General features: G+C 45.3%; 2 protein-coding genes across 9 annotated transcripts; both read right to left on the bottom strand.

Annotated features, from left to right (window-relative positions):
- Positions 1-413: 413 nt before the first annotated feature.
- Positions 414-7,464, bottom strand: ZMAT2 (zinc finger matrin-type 2). Its single transcript, XM_005558009.4, has 6 exons — positions 7,433-7,464; positions 6,999-7,092; positions 5,780-5,903; positions 3,927-4,000; positions 3,323-3,468; positions 414-1,471 (listed from the first exon to the last, which is right to left on the bottom strand). The coding sequence occupies exons 1-6, from the start codon at positions 7,448-7,450 to the stop codon at positions 1,328-1,330; spliced, it is 600 nt and encodes a 199-aa protein (XP_005558066.1). The 5' UTR covers positions 7,451-7,464; the 3' UTR covers positions 414-1,327.
- A 1,441-nt stretch (positions 7,465-8,905) lies between these two features.
- HARS2 (histidyl-tRNA synthetase 2, mitochondrial) lies at positions 8,906-17,079 on the bottom strand. 8 transcript variants are annotated; one of them, XM_045394325.2, is made up of 13 exons: positions 16,776-17,079; positions 14,871-15,045; positions 14,487-14,606; positions 14,261-14,356; positions 12,886-13,041; positions 12,674-12,781; positions 12,318-12,416; positions 11,594-11,687; positions 11,139-11,266; positions 10,803-11,045; positions 10,524-10,640; positions 10,141-10,287; positions 8,906-9,727 (listed from the first exon to the last, which is right to left on the bottom strand). In XM_045394325.2, exons 2-13 carry the CDS (start codon positions 15,021-15,023, stop codon positions 9,668-9,670), a joined length of 1,521 nt encoding a protein of 506 aa, XP_045250260.2. In that variant the 5' UTR covers positions 15,024-15,045; positions 16,776-17,079; the 3' UTR covers positions 8,906-9,667. The 8 variants fall into 8 exon arrangements, with proteins under 8 accessions (XP_045250260.2, XP_073850526.1, XP_045250259.2 ...); XM_073994425.1 differs by having other exon boundaries at positions 12,886-13,011; XM_045394324.2 differs by having other exon boundaries at positions 14,871-14,945.
- Between the last annotated feature and the right edge of the window lie 3 nt (positions 17,080-17,082).

Here is a 17,082-nt window from a genome sequence, read left to right as displayed (position 1 = left end):
TCTCAACTAAAAATACAAAATTAGCCGCTTGAAGCCAAGAGGCGGAGGTTGCAGTGAGCCAAGACCGCGCCACTGCACTCCAGACTGGGCGATAGAGCAAGACTCTCTCAAAAAAAAAAAAAAAAAAGAAAAAGAAAAAGAAAAACACTAAGTTCAATCCTGAGCTCTACTGTTCCAAAAACAAAAGATCAAAGGAGTCTGAAATGATAGGAATAGTTTTGGTTCAGGCTCCTCTGGACACAGATCCCTTACCAGAGGAAAACATAACTCATGCTAAAAAAAAAAAAAAAAAAAAAAATCCTAGGCAAAAATAAGATTTAAAATGGAAGAATAAAACACTCTATGGAAATCCTCAGCATGAGAAGGAAAAACAAATATTCACAGGCAAAATTATGGAATGTTCCCACCAAATGTAAAACAGGCCCAGTCAATGCCATTTATTATACATGTTGAACAGCTTCTAAGACCCAAGGGCTCCCATAATAAGGTTTTGGGGATTTTTTGTTTTGTTTTGTTTTTCATTTTCTTCTTTGCATCAAACAGGTTCTTCCAAAAGCCTGCTCACAAGGAAGACAAAAACAGAAATCCTCAGGAAAATGAAACAAGAGAACCTGAAACAATCTACACCTGAATGTTAAAAAACTCATCAGACACAAACCACACCAAACACTCATCCCATTTAATTTCCTGTTACATGCTCTGAGGAAGCCAAGAACATCAGGCCCCAGGGCAGCAATGCTCTAGGATTCCAGCTCAGGCCCCCTCTATGTGACAGATTCATGCACACACATCCACACACCATAGAACCAGGCAGAAATACACATGCATGCACAGGTAGCTAGAGAACCATAGGGCGGGATGGGAAAAAGGGCTGGTCAAGGATATGCAATCAACTGGAAACTGGGACCTAGAGAATGCTTCTGTTGCAGGCTGAACATGAGATAAAATTAAAACAAAGGCATAACACAGGATAAAGTTGGGATGCTCAGACAAGAGGCTGGATAGATGGAGAGATAAAGATGCAGGGGGAGTTTTGGGAAAGCAGCCTCAGAAGGGGAGGTTTTTCTTTATTGGAAACTCAGGTGGGCAGGGGTCCTATGACTCCAGCGATATACTGAGGCTGAAGCAATATGCCACAGCATTACCTCTGCAATCTGTGCCCTCTCCCAAAGTAGAGGGAAACCATGAGCCCCACCCTCTATCCCTCCCCATTGACACTCTTAAGAACTTTCCCATCACCCAAAAAGAAATGACCCCCGACTACACACACACACACACACAAAGTTAGGTCCAGCATAGGCCCAAGTTAGGCCAAGCATAGAAAGCCTCAGTAACTCTTCTTGGTGGAACCAAAGCCAGAGAAGCCCATCACAGCTGCCATCTCATCGTCCTCCTCAAATGTCAAGTCCTCCTCAGCCCTCCTTTTCTTCTCCTTCTGTTTCTCTTTCTTGTATGCTTTGGCCTTTTCTTCCTGGAGGGAAAAATCACTCAGAATCAGTTTAGACTCCTCAGCCAAATGTTACTGAAAAAGACATGAGTTTCAAGACTCCTTTCTATCTTTAGGAGAAAGTACTTAAGACAAGTAAAATCTCAAGGACAGAGTAAAAGCCAGAGTAAAAATTATAAAGGATAACAAAAAGAAGTTTTAGCCTCTAGAGAGAAGTTCTCAAGCCTGCACTCTAGTTCATTTTTTTTTTTTTTTTTGAGAGAGTCTTGTTCTGTCGCCTAGGCTGGAGTGCAGTGGCACAATCTCGGCTCATCGCAACCTCCACCTCCTGGGTTCAAGCAATCCTCCCACCTCAGCCTCCCAAGTAGCTGGGACTATAGGCGTGTGCCACTGCACCCAGCTAATTTTTGTATTTGTAGAGACAGGGTCCCACCATGTTGCTGGGGCTGGTCTTGAACTCCTGGTCTCAAGTGATCCATCCACCTTGGCCTCCCAAAGTGTTGGGATTACACGCGTGAGCCACTGCGTCTGGCCCCATGTCATTTCTAGTTCCTGACAGGGTTATGACAGCAAAACCATATAATAGCAACTGACATTCTGGGGCATGCAGTACATGCCAGAAATTGCTCTGAGTACTTCATGCATATTATACTAAGATCTCTAATATGGGGATACTGAGGCACAAAGAGGTTATATAACTTGCCCAAGATTCACAGCCAGTAAGTGGAAGAAACAGAATTCTGACCCAGTCAGCCTGATTTCATGGGCCTCCTTAGGACTAGGTACATTTAGTTAATTCCTCTTGTAGTTAAAAAAAAAAAGTATGGAGGAAGCTATGCATGTTGTGGGGGACAGTGGGTATATGGGAAATCTTTATACCTCCCTCTCGATTTTGTTGCAAACCCAAACTGCTCTAAAGAAAGTTAAGTCTTTTTTTTTTTTTTTTTTTTTTTTTTTTTGAGACGGAGTCTCGCTCTGTAGCCCAGGCTAGAGTGCAGTGGCCAGATCTCAGCTCACTGCAAGCTCCACCTCCCGGGTTCACGCCATTCTCCGGCCTCAGCCTCCCGAGTAGCTGGGACCACAGGCGCCCGCCACCTCGCCCGGCTAGTTTTTTTTTTTTGTATTTCTTAGTAGAGACGGGGTTTCACCGTGTTAGCCAGGATGGTCTCGATCTCCTGACCTCGTGATCCACCCGTCTCGGCCTCCCAAAGTGCTGGGATTACAGGCTTGAGCCACCGCACCCGGCCAAAAAAAAAGTTAAGTCTTTTTAAAAAATTAAATCAAAGAATACAGATGAGAGTCCTCAACTTACGATGCTCTGACAAGATTTTTCAGTTTTACAATGGTGCAAAACTGACATGCATTTGAAACTGTACTTCAAGTATCCATATAACCATTGTTTTTCACATTCAGTACAGTATTCAATAAATTAATGAGATGAATACTTTATTATAGAATAGGTTTTGTGTTAGATAATCTGGGTCAATTGTAGGCTAATGTGTTCTGAGCACATTAAGGTAGGCTAGACTAAACTATGGTAGGTTAGGTGTATTACACATTTTTGACTTAAGATATTTTTAACTTGATGATGGGTTTATCGGTAGGTAACCCTGTCAGAAGTTGAGAAATATCTGTATCGCCAAAATAAATAAATAATAAGGCCCACAGAGTCCAGGACAAAAAAGTCGTTTCAGAGCCATTTCCTTCAGATCATGAGAATCCTAAACAAAGGCAACAAATGTTTCCGCTAATATACAGAACTCAGGAGATACAACTCTGGGGCTGGGAGTAGGAGTGGGATGAGGACAGGGTCTCCCATGATTCATAACATAAAACTCAAATCTGGGGCAGAGGGGAAGACTAGGAGAGGCTTACCTCTTCTCTGAGCTCCTTCATCCTTTCCTCAAAATCATAATCCTTCTGTTTCTCTTCCATCTTCTTCTTGTTGACCTCAAAACGTTTCTTCACCTGATCCAGGGTGGAACGTTCCACACGCATAGACATGCCCAGGTTTCTCTGATCTGGATGGGGTCAACAGTGAAGAAGGCAAGCTCATTAAAACATCCTCAGCCCCTCAAAAAGTATTTTCCTGACTTCTCTGACATCTTCTCATATGACATCTCATAAAACACACAGCACAAATAATTACGGTTAAAAGAAACTCCCTTGGTCAGCTGGGCCCAGGAGCAGCACATGGTTTGGGTGCTGTTAAAAGTCTCATGGCCTCCAGAATAAGGCCTCTTACCCATTGCCTCCAGAAATATTACATAATGAAGTAAAAGATGGCCTGTGCTGAAACAACTGGAGAGTTCTAATAGGGGCATCAAAAAAGAGCCCAATAGAAACTACCTTTCTTACTCCAGCCTTCTTTTGATCAGTAAAAAGAAGAGGAAGAAAAAAAAAAAAACCTACCCTTCCATTCCACCCCACCTCCAAAACCCAATTCCAGCCCTAGTCACAAGCTACCTCCAAGCCTTACGTTTCTTTCCATTAATGTGATCCAGAAAGTTGATGGAGTCCTTCACCACACAGTCACAGACATTGCAGTAATATCTAACAGGAAGAAACAGCACTTGAGTCAAATATGGTTTTAAGGATCTTATCATTTTCAACCAAGAAACACAAATTTTTAGGTAAACTTCTTTTTAGAAGTGTTAAGCCTTCATTTCTATAAAGCCTTGGCTCTCGAGAGAGTATAGCAGTCATCCTCAAAGACAGCCTCAGGATGAGCCCCACCCTCTTGGTATTCCTACTCTGTGTAGTCTCTTCCCAATTTGTACTAGAGTTGGTCTGTGTGGCCAACAGAATATGTCAAAAGTAATATCTTCCAAAATTAGGTTATTTTAAAAACCATGCCTTCTGTCTTTGTTTGGGTTACTTGCTCCGGGGAAGCCAGTTGCTCTATTGTGAGCAGTCTTATAGAAAGGTCTATGGGGCAAAGAACTTAGGCTTCCAAACAACAGGCATGTGAGAGAGCTTGGAAGCAGATCCTCCAGCCCCACTTAAGATTCAAATGAATGCAGACCTACCTTGCCAACTCCTTGATTGCAGCTTCATGAAGAGACCCTGAGCCAGAACCACCTAGGTAAGCCACTCCCACATTCCTTACCCAAAGAAACTGTGAGTGGTGTAGTTTATGCTGCTAAGCTGTGGGTTAATTTGTTAATTTACGTAACAATAGATAACTAATACAGACAGGAATGGACAACAGTGGGTTTACTAAGCAGCTCAGAGAAGTGTCACTCATTGCTATCTGTGTTGCTCTCCTGCTAGAAAACCTAACTGGAGAGAGAAGCAGTGGGGGGCAAAAGGGTGACAAGCTGTTGTGGGACCCTTCTTCCTACAGGTTACAGTCTTGGAAGAACGTGTACAATCAGGCATCCATAACAACTACAGCCTTTGCAGCTAGTCTGGAACCTCACACCCTGCTTCTTCACCATTAACAACTCCTAGGCTCTACCTAATTTCTCCCCTAGAAATCTCCTCAGTAGCACCTTCCTTCATTTCTTCCTCTGACAGATCAAATAATCCCTTTTAAAATATTAATAGTAAATCAGAATTGATAACAAGTATAATGGCAATAAAAAAATTTTTTTTTTTTTTTTTTTGAGAGAGTTTCGCTCTGTGGCTCAGGCTGGAGTGCAGTGGCGCGATCTCTGCTCACTGTAAGCTCCGCCTCCCGGGTTCACACCATTCTCCTGCCTCAGCCTCCAGAGTAGCTGGGACTACAGGCGCCCGCCACCAAGCCCAACTAATTTTTTGTATTTTTAGTAGAGACGGGGTTTCACTTGTTAGCCAGGATGGTCTCAATCTCCTGACCTCGTGATCTGCCCGCCTCGACCTCTCAAAGTGCTGGGATTACAGGCGTGGTGAGCCACCGCACCCAGCCAGCAAAAAAAAAAAAATTTAAAATATGTATTAAGTAGTAGTTGTAGTGCTACTACTAGTAGTTGCAGTGCTAGTATGATTTTTGTCTGTTTTGTTTTTTTAATTGAGACAGGGTCTCACTGTGTTGCCCAGGCTGGTCTTGAATTCCTGGGCTTAAGCAATCCTCCTGCTTTGGACTCCCAAAGTGCTGGGATTACAAGCATAAGCCACCGTGCCCAGCCAATGCTAATAATATGAAGAAGCCCACTGAGTGACCACTCCTAGAGACACTATCATGTCAACTTGAGACCTTGGGAGACACAGAAAAACAAATATAAAGATGGAATTACAGGCAAGAAGAACATAATCCTGGGGCCAAGGACCTTCCTCAATAGTTCCTAAAACCAAAATCGGTGGCTTAATAGATGCATTCTTGGCTGCAGAGAAAAATGATAAGCAACTTACCCTCCCATCTCAGATTGAGGGGTTGTCTTGGTAATGACAATTGTCTTCCCAAGCTTGGATTCCAAGTCCACCTTGTAGTCCCTATGCCGTAAAAGCTCTCGCTTGACAGGCTGCACTGGTTTTCCTGAAACATAATGGGGAAGGAAGTTCCTTCAATATTATAGCTCCTCAACCAGAAAGGAAAAAAAATGCATGAAACCCAAAATTCAGGTCTACTCTCATTTCAAAATGATTCCTGAAAGAAAGGACGCAACAGACACTTAAAGTAGCAGCTGGGGAGAATCTCAACACAGGAAAAAATCATAAGCAATCCCCAATTCTCTACAGCTTTTCTCCACTTCAAAGCCAGCCAATCCAAAAGCAGTATGTTTTATATTCATTGATTAACTGAATTGTGGGGGAGAATTTCTAAAGTGTTAGTAGAAGCAACTTTTTCAAAACAGAAGCAAGGATATTCAAGAATGCTTTCAGGCAGATACCCTAGGCATAACAGAAAGGAACCTTCTGAGAGCTGGGCAAATTTATAAAAGGTGACCAACATTTAGGAAATGCCTGTTACATGTCAAGCACTATTTATTTTACATGTTACATAAAAACTGAAAGAGTTAGTGAATGCAAGGTGGCCTGGAGGTAAAGGGAAAGAAGAATGTACACGTTTGAAACAGATGACAAAACAAGACATTTCTTTATGCAATCTCTTAACCAGGAGAGAAGCACCAAGTCCCTGACGTCCAAGGCACAGAGAAACAGCACTGCTAAGCACTAGCTGAAACAATCACAGATCCTGGAAAGTACCCCGGCTTTTCTCAGACTATATGGGAGGGTCTTGATTGGGCCAGAATGTTCTCTCCCTTAAGAAATTTCAAGGGAAAGAGGGGAGTCACTGACAGCGGTAATGCACAGTAGCAAAATACTCCACACTTCTCTGTCACTACAAAGGATTCCGTTATCTTCTCTGTACTTCAGGAAAGCATTAAACGAGCCAAGCAAAGGGTGGGCAAGGAAGCGGAGTAAAACAGAGCTGAAGAGCATCTCAAAACTACTTACTTCAGCCCACCTCCTCGCTCTCATTTTGTAAATGTAGAAACCTAGGCCGAGGGAAGCAACACTCTGCCAGAGCTTAACCGCGTGGGAAGGCAGCGCACTTCAACTCCCACCCGCTCTCCATCATCGCATCGCCTCTGTGATACCCTTAGCCCTTGATGTAGTTAGCACCCACCATCTTTCTTTTCTCTCTCTTCCGTGAGCCTCTTCTCGGCGAGTTTCTCATATTCATCTTTGTCCCACTTTCGGCGAAAGTCCAAGTTTTTTGTCTGTGGAGGGGAAAAAGCGTCAAGATCCGTCGCCGTGTCCGGACCCCTAAAGAAGCAGGGAACCGCGCCCTCGCGGTCCAGGCAGCTACAGGACCTTTTGAAAGCGAAGCCTCTTTGGACTGCATGAGAAGGCTGGGGTAGCCTCAGGACCCCCAACCCGAGAAACCTCCATGATTCCACTGACCCTTTTCCAAGGCCTATACGGGGGAGTTCTTGAACCTGGACCCTGCGATCTCGAGGAGATATCGGAAAGCCGGTCGGGTGCAGGAGTCTGTCTCTATTCAGGTCTGAAAAACCATTCCCCACCCCGCAAAACCTCCTCTTCAGACACAACACCTACCCCGCTGCCCGACGCCATCTTCACAGCGAAGTGAATGGCGAGCTGAAAAATGCCGTAAAAGGCGGCTTGGAGCCGTAAGGCAAGATGGCCCTCCAATAAGCTTGGAGTCTTGTGTTCCAAACGAGGTAAGGACTGGAGGGCTTCTAAAACAGGCTTGTTGGCCCCGCCTCTGCTCCAAGGAGACAGCGCAGGCGCAAGAGGAGTATGAAGCAACACGGAAGTAAGGGCGCCTGCAAGCGTTTTTTGCCTTGGGTTTCAAAACAAGCATTGAAGGGTCAAGATTTAGTTCAACTATTTTACAAACAAGGAAACTGAGGTTCGAAAAACTGTGGTCTCTGATCTAGTCTAACAACTTTGCGTCCACTGCCAAGAATTCGTAAACCTTTTTTAAGGCCGAAGCGCCATTAGGGGGTCTAGATGCCTCTCATTCACCTGCATGCACTAGCGATATGACCCTAAACTACACTGAAGCGTTTGCAACAGAGGTACCCTTCCCGACGCACATATAAAAAGCATGTTTTGCACTTGTGCTCTTTTCCTTGAAGCAATGCTATCACACTTTACTTCACTCATTTTTCCATCACCTGGGGAACTTTATAGTAGAACATAATTTAATCAGCATTAATTGGATTTGGAAAGGCCAGTCATCAACAACACTCTAGAGTGAAGCACTGTGGCATACCGGCTCACTATATGTTGATTTTTAGCAATAAAACTACCTCTTGGCCAGGCGCGGTGGCTCATGCTTGTAATCCCAGCACTTTGGGAGGCTGAGGTGTGGATTATGAGGTCAGGAGTTCAAGACCAGCCTGGCCAATATGGTGAAACCCTGTCTCTGCTAAAAATACAAAAATTAGCTGGCTACTTGGGAGGCTGAGGAAGGAGAATCTCTTGAACTTGGGTGGCGCAGGTTGCAGTGAGCCGAGATCACGCCACTGCACTCTAGCCTGGGTGACAGAGCAAGACTCCATCTAAAAAAAAAAAAAAAAAAAGGCCGGGCGTGGTGGCTCAAGCCTGTAATCCCAGCACTTTGGGAGGCCGAGACGGGCGGATCACAAGGTTAGGAGATCGAGACCATCCTGGCTAACACGGCGAAACCCCGTCTCTACTAAAAACACAAAAAAATTAGCCGGGCGAGGTGGCGGCGCCTGTGGTCCCAGCTACTCGGGAGGCTGAGGCAGGAGAATGGCGTGAACCCGGGAGGCGGAGCTTGCAGTGAGCTGAGATCTGGCCACTGCACTCCAGCCTGGGCGACAGAGCGAGACTCCGTCTCAAAAAAAAAACAAAAAACAAAAAACTACCTCTTGAGCAGACGGGGAAAGAGGGAGAAACTGGCTGCTCATCACTGAATACAGAAGCATCATCCCAGGGAGGTTACTCCTACCTCACACAATTCTCCAGTATACACTCAAGCATTTTCTACAGTCTATGCAAACCCAGCCCTTGATAACAATAACAAATTACCCAAACTACTACACTTAATATTTTATTTAACATGTTATCCAACCACTTCTAGAACAGCCTCCATGGCATGGCATGGAATAGTTAGAGCAGTGATTCTGGCACAGGAAATGGTCTCCAAAATCTCAAAATATCAGATCTCCACCTTGTCAAGTCATCTATTAAGTTCAATGTTCAAGATTATTAAGCATACAGCCCCACTCTTCTATTGTTAGCAATGCATGGGCTAGAGAGATGTCAAATCAACATGGGTACTGCCATGCCCTTAGGATAGCATCTGTCCTCAAACAAAGCTGAAAGCAGCCATTGCCCCTCTTTGCTGTCTTCCAAAAACTCCCCAGACAGGCCAATGGCTGGTTGTGGACAAATTCACCAGAATCTGGTTCCGTAGCTACAGTAGAAGGCTAAGTATCTGGCTTCTGATCTCAATGGTTCAGAATCCTCAGCCTGAGGTGACTCTCCCAGAGCCTTGCTCACAGCAACAATCTCAGTACCTCTTGACAACATTCGATGGCACTTCAAATTTGCCTCTGCAGCTACAGCATGTCTCTTTCACATACCAGCCATCTGCACCCATGCAGAATAGCTGGTCACACTACCCAAGGAGTCCTCAGGGTCTTCTACAGTTCTGTACCCAGGAAGGATGGAGGAGGCAGAAGGTACTTGTCACCCATCCTGGCCAGTTGCTGTGAAGTCCATCACTCAATTCCAGAGGAACTCAGTTCTAGAGGAAACCTTTTCTACAAAGAGCAGCAGATGGGAATCAGGCAAGGATCAAGACTCAGACAGTCGCTTCTGAATTTCAGCCACAAGATTTTCCCGTTTAATGGCCACCTGAAACATAAGAGAATCCTCATGTGATAAACTAGAAAGTGATACTGGCTCCTTAGCCACTGTTTTTCCAGATTTGTTTTACTCTGCATTTGCTCCATTACTTACACAACCAGAAGGGAGTAGTGTGGGTTGACCTGAAGAATGTATACCCTCAAGACGAAAGGGATTCAAACACCTGATTTATGTCTATTATGTTGATTAGTTTCAAAATACCCATTCGGATTTCATTTGTCTTTCTTCTGGCCACACAGCCAATACTCACAGGCTGCAGTGGTCATCTGGAGTGGGTGCTTGTTCATCTCTACCACTATTAACCATGGAGATAATTTCTCAGCCAGAAGATGCATATTTCTTACAAAATCTGGGAAAGGCAGAAACAATTCGTCCCTTCTATTTCTGCTGCTGCCACTCACCTCCTCTCTGCTGGCCACCGAACGGATCTTGATGATCCCTTCTTTCAGTTCTTGCTCACCAATAATGACCACCAGTGGAATGCCTGTGCTCTCACAATAGTGCAGCTGGGTTAATAGTTTGGGGTTGTTCTTGTATAGCATCTCTGCCTGAAAAGGATCAAGACAGAGTAAAGGACTTAGAAGCAAACACAGCAACAAACCTCAGGAACATGGATATCCAAGGAAGTCAGAGATAAATGGCTAGTCCTCCCACCCTAAAAAGCCACTCTAGTAGCTAGTAGACTAAAAAGGTCTTGAGTTCCACCCTAGACATAAGGAAGACACAGCCCTGGGTCCTAAATTCCACACATACCCAGATGGCTCAGATATCAGCTCCACCATACCTTGATTCCAGCATCCCAAAGCTCTGTAATAAGTTTCAACCGTTCTTGGAGAAAGTTCTTCTGTGGTGTGGCCACAAACACTTGAGTCTCTGTAGTCCGCACCTTCTCACCTTTGGTCTAATAAGAGTGAAGAAAGTGAAACTAATAAAAACCTCCTTTCCACCAGCAATTCCAAAAATCAAGACAAAAAGAATCATCAGAAAACCACTCCAACTACACCTCCAGAAACAGGAGGGATTTTAGGCCTCCAGCCCCATCTCACACCTACTTAGGACCTACCTTCATCCTCTGCTCCACAATGTAGAAGATGCGTTCAACCCCAATGCTGAGTCCCACACATGGCACCTTGTGGCCCTTGGGGTCAAACATGCCCACCAGCCCGTCATAGCGCCCACCAGCAGCCACACTGCCTACATTCAGGGGCTCCTCCCCAGCCTGAGTTGGGGTCTGCAGCAGCACTGCTTCATAGATCACTCCTGTATAGTAGTCTAGGCCCCGAGCCAGGCTGAGGTCAAATGAGATCTGTGGGGACAAGGCTACAGTCAGTCCCAAACTAGACTCAGGACCCTGAGAGCCCTAGAGCTCAGCAGGAGGTCCATCTGCAATTCAGCTTACCTTCTCAGCAATTCCAAATAAATTCAGGTATTCAAATAGCAGCTTCAGGTCTTCCAGGCCCTCCAGGGCCTGCTTGTTCTGGGATAGTCTGGGATCCTGAAACATTTGCTCTACCAGGGATACCCCACCTGGAGAGAAATAAAGTATCTGCTGTTCATTCAGATGTGTTTCATTTAAAATTATCCCCGATGTGCTCTAGCTAGTCTTCCTCATTTTCTTAAAAAAAAAAAAAAAAAAAGATGATCCCAGTCTCACATGACAAGATCCTCCTCCTTTAGCTCTAGCTTTGCCATCTGAAGACATAAAGTCCTTACAATAAGTAAAAGAGAAATTAAATTCAGGACAGGCCCTGGAGCTTAGCATATCTACAGAAAAGGGTTGTTTCAGAGGTAGAATTTGAGCACATGTCACCTTCAGCCTGGTTCTATCACAGCTCTGAAAACCCTGGTTCTTACCATGACATTGGACATAATCCCCAATTCGATCAGCCACCTCAGGAGCCAGGCCTTTCTTCGCCACCATCTCATGTCTCACATCTTTCCAAGCCATCTGCATAAACACCCAAACATTAGCCCAGCCCCAAGATCTTTCTTTCTCAAACTGGAAAAGAACAACTCACTTCCATTCAGTATATACATCACAAGTAGCTAACTGTATTCTCCGCAAAGTCAGAGACAGCTTAAGAAATCCAGTCACGGCCGGGCGTGGTGGCTCAAGCCTGTAATCCCAGCACTTTGGGAGGCCAAGATAGGAGAATCAGGAGGTCAGGAGATTGAGACCATCCTGGCTAACACGGTGAAACCCCGTCTCTACTAAAAAAATACAAAAAAACTAGCCGGCCGAGGTGGCGGGCGCCTGTAGTCCCAGCTACTCGGGAGGCTGAGGCAGGAGAATGGCGTAAACCCAGGAGGCGGAACTTGCAGTGAGCCAAGATCCGGCCACTGCACTCCAGCCTGGGCGACAGAGCGAGACGCCGTCTCAAAAAAAAAAAAAAAAAAAGAAATCCAGTCACAATCCCACTGTATAGCATGACTCAGATCTTCCTTCATATGCCTCCTTACCTTCCTCCCCAAAATAGCCCACTTCCAGCCACAATATCCTTATTTTTCACTAGTGGTATGGATTTGAGGGCAGGGCAGAAACTAGATAGGGTCTACAGAAGCATGTCTTCTTTGTTACCTTGTCTAGTTTATCTATGGAGGAGCAGATGGCACGGAACTTGCTTTCAGGAACACCACAGGCAGCAAACATCCCATCCACAATCCGCCGGTCATTTACCTGAGAACTCAATGTCAGTGACCCAAGTGCTTGTCATTGCCCTTCCACGCAAAACAATGACAGTACCTACTTTCCTGACATATAAAAAGGATGGAAATTTCACAGGAAGAGTACAGACATACAGGAAATACAACAGCTTTACTAGGAAAGTCCTAGAGTTGCAGGCTTAAGGGTTGGAGTCACCCAAGTTTGGGACTTGCATAAACAGTATTAGGCCAAATCCAGACTTCTCCCACAGTTCTCAGCCCTGGCCTCACCTTAATGAGAAAGTCTCCCAACTGCAATCCACTTAGGATTTCACACATGATCTTCAAACACTCTGCATCAGGGATCATAGGGTCAAACTGACCAGCAATGTCAAAATCCTACAGCAAAGAAAAAGATGGGAAAAAACTTCCATTATCCAGCCAATTTCAAGGTTGTGGCCCCTAGAACTATCAAACTGTGCTGCTTCCATCAGGTCACTTACACACTGGCAGAACTCCCTGTAGCGGCCTTGGACTATGCTTGGGCTCTCTCGCCGCCACACCTTTCCAACATGATAACGTTTCATCTTCTTCACCTTACTCATGGCCAAATAACGAGCAAAGGGAACCTCACATAAATCGGTTAAGGAAGAGGGATACTGCATCCAAAGCTTAGGCCCAGTATACAGACATTAGGGAGGACTGGGCCTTTATCAACTGGATCTCATCCACTAGGGTGAGAACAAGGACCTTCCCTTTTTTCCAGTATCCCCAAGGTCTAGCAGTGCTTGGAATTCAATATATATTGAAATCCCAAATGAAGGAATCTCACCTAGCATAACTGTAAGTTCAGCAGAAAGCAAGGGAAGTAGAGACAGAAGTGATCTAAGAACTAACTTCAGGTCTGGGCCATTTCTGCCCATTCAGATCAATTCCGAACCATCTAAAATAGTCAAGCTTCAGAACTTGGATTTGCCTAACAACTTCTAAGCTACTGTTTCTGAAAGTGCAGGGAAAGGACTACATGCATCTTAATTACCCACGATGCTTGTTTAAAATGCAGATTGTAGGCCAGATGCGGTGGCTCACACCTGTAACCCCAGCACTTTAGGAGGCCAAGGTGGGAGGATCACTTGAAACGAGGAGTTTACAATCAGCCTGGGCAACAAAGACACCCATCTCCACAAAATCTTTTTTTTTTTTTTGAGACAGAGTTTTGCTTTTGTTACTCAGGCTGGAGTGCAATGGCACAATCTCAGTTCACTGCAACCTCTGCCTCCTGGGTTCAAGTGATTCTCCTGCCTCAGCCTCCCTAGTAGCTGGGATTACAGGCGCCCACCACCATGCCTGGCTAACTTTTTAGGTCAAAAGAGATCTGTGGGGACAAGGCTATAGTCAGTCCCAAACTAGACTCAGAACCTGAGAGCCCCAGAGCTCAGCAAGACCTCAGTAGAGATGGGGTTTCACTATGTTGGCCAGGCTGGTCTTGAACTCCTGACCTCTGGTGATCCACCTGCCTTGGCCTCCCCAACTGCTGGGATTACAGGTGTTCGCCACCATGCCTGGCCAAAAAAACAATTTTAAAATACAAATTATTGAGCCCCATTCCAGCTACAGAATTAGCTAAGAATCTCTGAGACTGGAGCCAAATGTCTGTGCGTCTGCAAGCTCCCCCAAAGGATTATGATACACATTAGAGTTAAATGATAGGGCTCCGGGCTAGGCTCCTGTAGCAGAACTGCCTTCTGGGAGAAACTAGAAGTATAGGCTGCTGCCAATGGACCTCTAAGATCCCAAAGTCACTCTCTCTACTTTCGTCAGAGAAAGCCCTCTGGATTTGGAAAGAGACAGGTGAGTCTCCAGTATTCAAAAGGATACAGTAAGGTCATAGCGGAGGGACAACAGCTCTCCACCTTGATCCTTCAGATCATACATGAGCCCAGAGTCCTCTCCATACTTCTCAGTCAGTGTTTCCTATAGGGGTCAAACAGAATGAGCCACAGTTCAAAGGATGACTTCAAAACACAAATGAGAAGCCCTTTGAGACACTTAAGGCCAGTGAAGAAGTGAATGAGGTTGCATGTACTCTTTCTTCTCCCCTTACCTTCAGCTCAAATGCTGGGGTATCCATCCCCTTTGCTCCATGACGTTTAAAGCAGCTGATAACCAAATCAAGAATTTTCTCCCTCACAACCATATGCTGAGGACTAAGATCCCTGGTACCCTGGAAACCGAAAGCAGCCCCAGTGAAAACAAAAACAAAAAATAAGTCCATTTCAGACAAGGAGTTAAAGGACACTTATTATGTAATCTCAGGTCTGGAGCTGAAATCTACTGAGTTCAAATGACTGTGAGCCCCACCTAGTATCTCAAGAATAGTACATATTTTTAAAATGTAAAGGACATTAAAAGGGGTCAGAGAGACATGCAAGGCAGAGGTCAGTCCTCCAAGGCACTCTAATGGGATAGGGTAGGCAAAAGGTATTACCTTTGGGATCTTGATAATAAAATTTGGTTTCTCTTGATGTGCTTTCAGTTGGGATGTTAACACTGCCTCTGCAACCTGGCAGAAGAATGAATGTGAGAAGTGGCTCCTCTGGACACTGGCCAGACCTGTGGCATTTCTGACCCCATTGACCATCAACCTGCAAAGACTCTTCACCCTGAGCAACAGGAAGCCAAAGCACCATTTCATCTATCCCAATCTCAGTCCCACCCCAAAGAACCCATGTTGTATCTACAATTACACGTGTAATATATATGAGGTCCGGTCTTCACCACACAAGATTCCTCATTGTATATGGATTTTTTTTTTTTTTTTTTTTTTTTTTTTGAGACAGAGTCTCAGTCTGTTGCCCAGGCTGGAATGCAGTGGCACGATCTCGGTTCACTGCAACCTCCACATCCCGGTTCAAGCAATTCTCCTGCCTTAGCCTCCCGAGTAGCTGGGACTACAGGCGTGCCACCGCCACGCCCAGCTAACTCCTGTACTTTTAGTAGAGATGGGGTTTCACCATGTTGGCCAGGCTGATCTTGAACTCCTGACCTCGTGATCCACCCACCTCGGCCTCCCAAAGTGCTGGGATTACAGACATGAGACACTGCGCTCAGCCGGATTTTTAATATTCTCAAATACTTTAAGAATCTGAGAATAATGAAGGCACTGAACAACCCACTACTACCACCACCAACCATTCAGGGGTAGGGATTGTGATGATCTTCTCCAGGTCACGGTTCCTACTGAAACAGCAAAAATAATTTTTTTTTTTCCAGATGGAGTCTTGCTCTGTCGCTCAGGCTGGAGTGCAGTGGCACGATCTCAACTCCTGCAACCTCTGCCTCCCGCGTTCAAGCGATTCTGTCTCAGCCTCCCGAGTACCTCGGATTACAGGCGTATGCCACCATGCCCGGATAATTTTTGTATTTTTAGTAGAGATGGGGTTTCGCCCCTGGCCAGGCTGATCTTGAACTCCTGACCTCGTGATCCACCCACCTCGGCCTCCCGAAGTGATGGGATTACACGCATGAGCCACTGCACCCGGCCAAAAAAATAAGAATTTTTAATAAGGTAACACTAGTTATCAGGTTTAGAAATAGGAAAACTAACTTGAAGACAGGGGAACCAGCTCAAGGACACAGAACAAGCCTGTGGAATGAAAAGATACGGATTTCTTGAATGAACTAAAAAACTCAGACTGGTAAGATACTGTGATTGAATATTAATAAAAGACCTGAGCCGTATTGTTCACAATAGCGCAAAGCATCTGCTAAGAGGGCATCAGAATCTTTCCGAAGTAAGGCAAAACTTAATCAGTGGCATTACCAGCAAGCTGTATGCCCTTCCAAAAATAGAGGATGTGGTGGTTCCATACTATGGCGATTATCTGTCCCAAGGGAAGTCCAAGTTCAAGTCCACAATCCCTTATCTGCAATTCCAAAATCCCAAACTCTCTGACATCTGAAAATTTTTTCTGAGATTCATTTCGAGGTAAATTCTAAGGCGAACTCAGTCTACTTCTGATCTTTAGTCATCTCATTTATTAGGAATATTCATACATTTTGCTTAAAAATATTACTGTTTGAGTCCAAGAATTTCAGGAAAAATGTGGATATGAATTAAAATACTCCCTTACTACATATCCATGTATAACTCATTCATTTAATCTTGCAGCCTCCGTTTCCTCAACTGCAGAATGGAAATAAAAACTCCAACCTCTCAAGATTGCTCCAAGGATTAAATGACCAGGCATCCAAATCGCTTAGTTCAGTGTCAGTACATAGTGTGCACTCGATAAAAACCGATTGTAACACTACTGGAATACACGCTGCGAGTCTAGCTTTCAGATCTGGAGGCCCTGCTGGGACAGACCAGAGTTAATTACGTCTCGCTCACCTGGCTTTGGCAACGGACCGCCCCGGTGCAAGAAGCGCAGGGCGGTCGCAGGAGCTGGCTGAGCAGCGCAGCCCAGGCCCTCCTGGGAAGAAGTCCGAGCAGGGGCATCGCGCGGCAGGACGCCAGCTTTCAGGGACAGGAACAAAAGGCCTGGGAAGGAGGCGGGTCGGACTCCAGGAAGGGTGGAGGGCACGCGAAGGCTGAACCCGGGGACCACGCAAAACTCGGGCGTTTGCGCACCTCACCAGTCACGGAGGCTGAGGTGGGATCCTCCCAAGCTCCCTTAGTAGCCAGCTTCGGCACTTCC

The sequence above is a fragment of the Macaca fascicularis genome, chromosome 6, assembly GCF_037993035.2.
Source record: "Macaca fascicularis isolate 582-1 chromosome 6, T2T-MFA8v1.1".
Taxonomy (NCBI): domain Eukaryota; kingdom Metazoa; phylum Chordata; class Mammalia; order Primates; family Cercopithecidae; genus Macaca; species Macaca fascicularis.
Note: the sequence above shows the minus strand (reverse complement) of the source record. Positions and strands in the feature narration are given on the sequence as shown.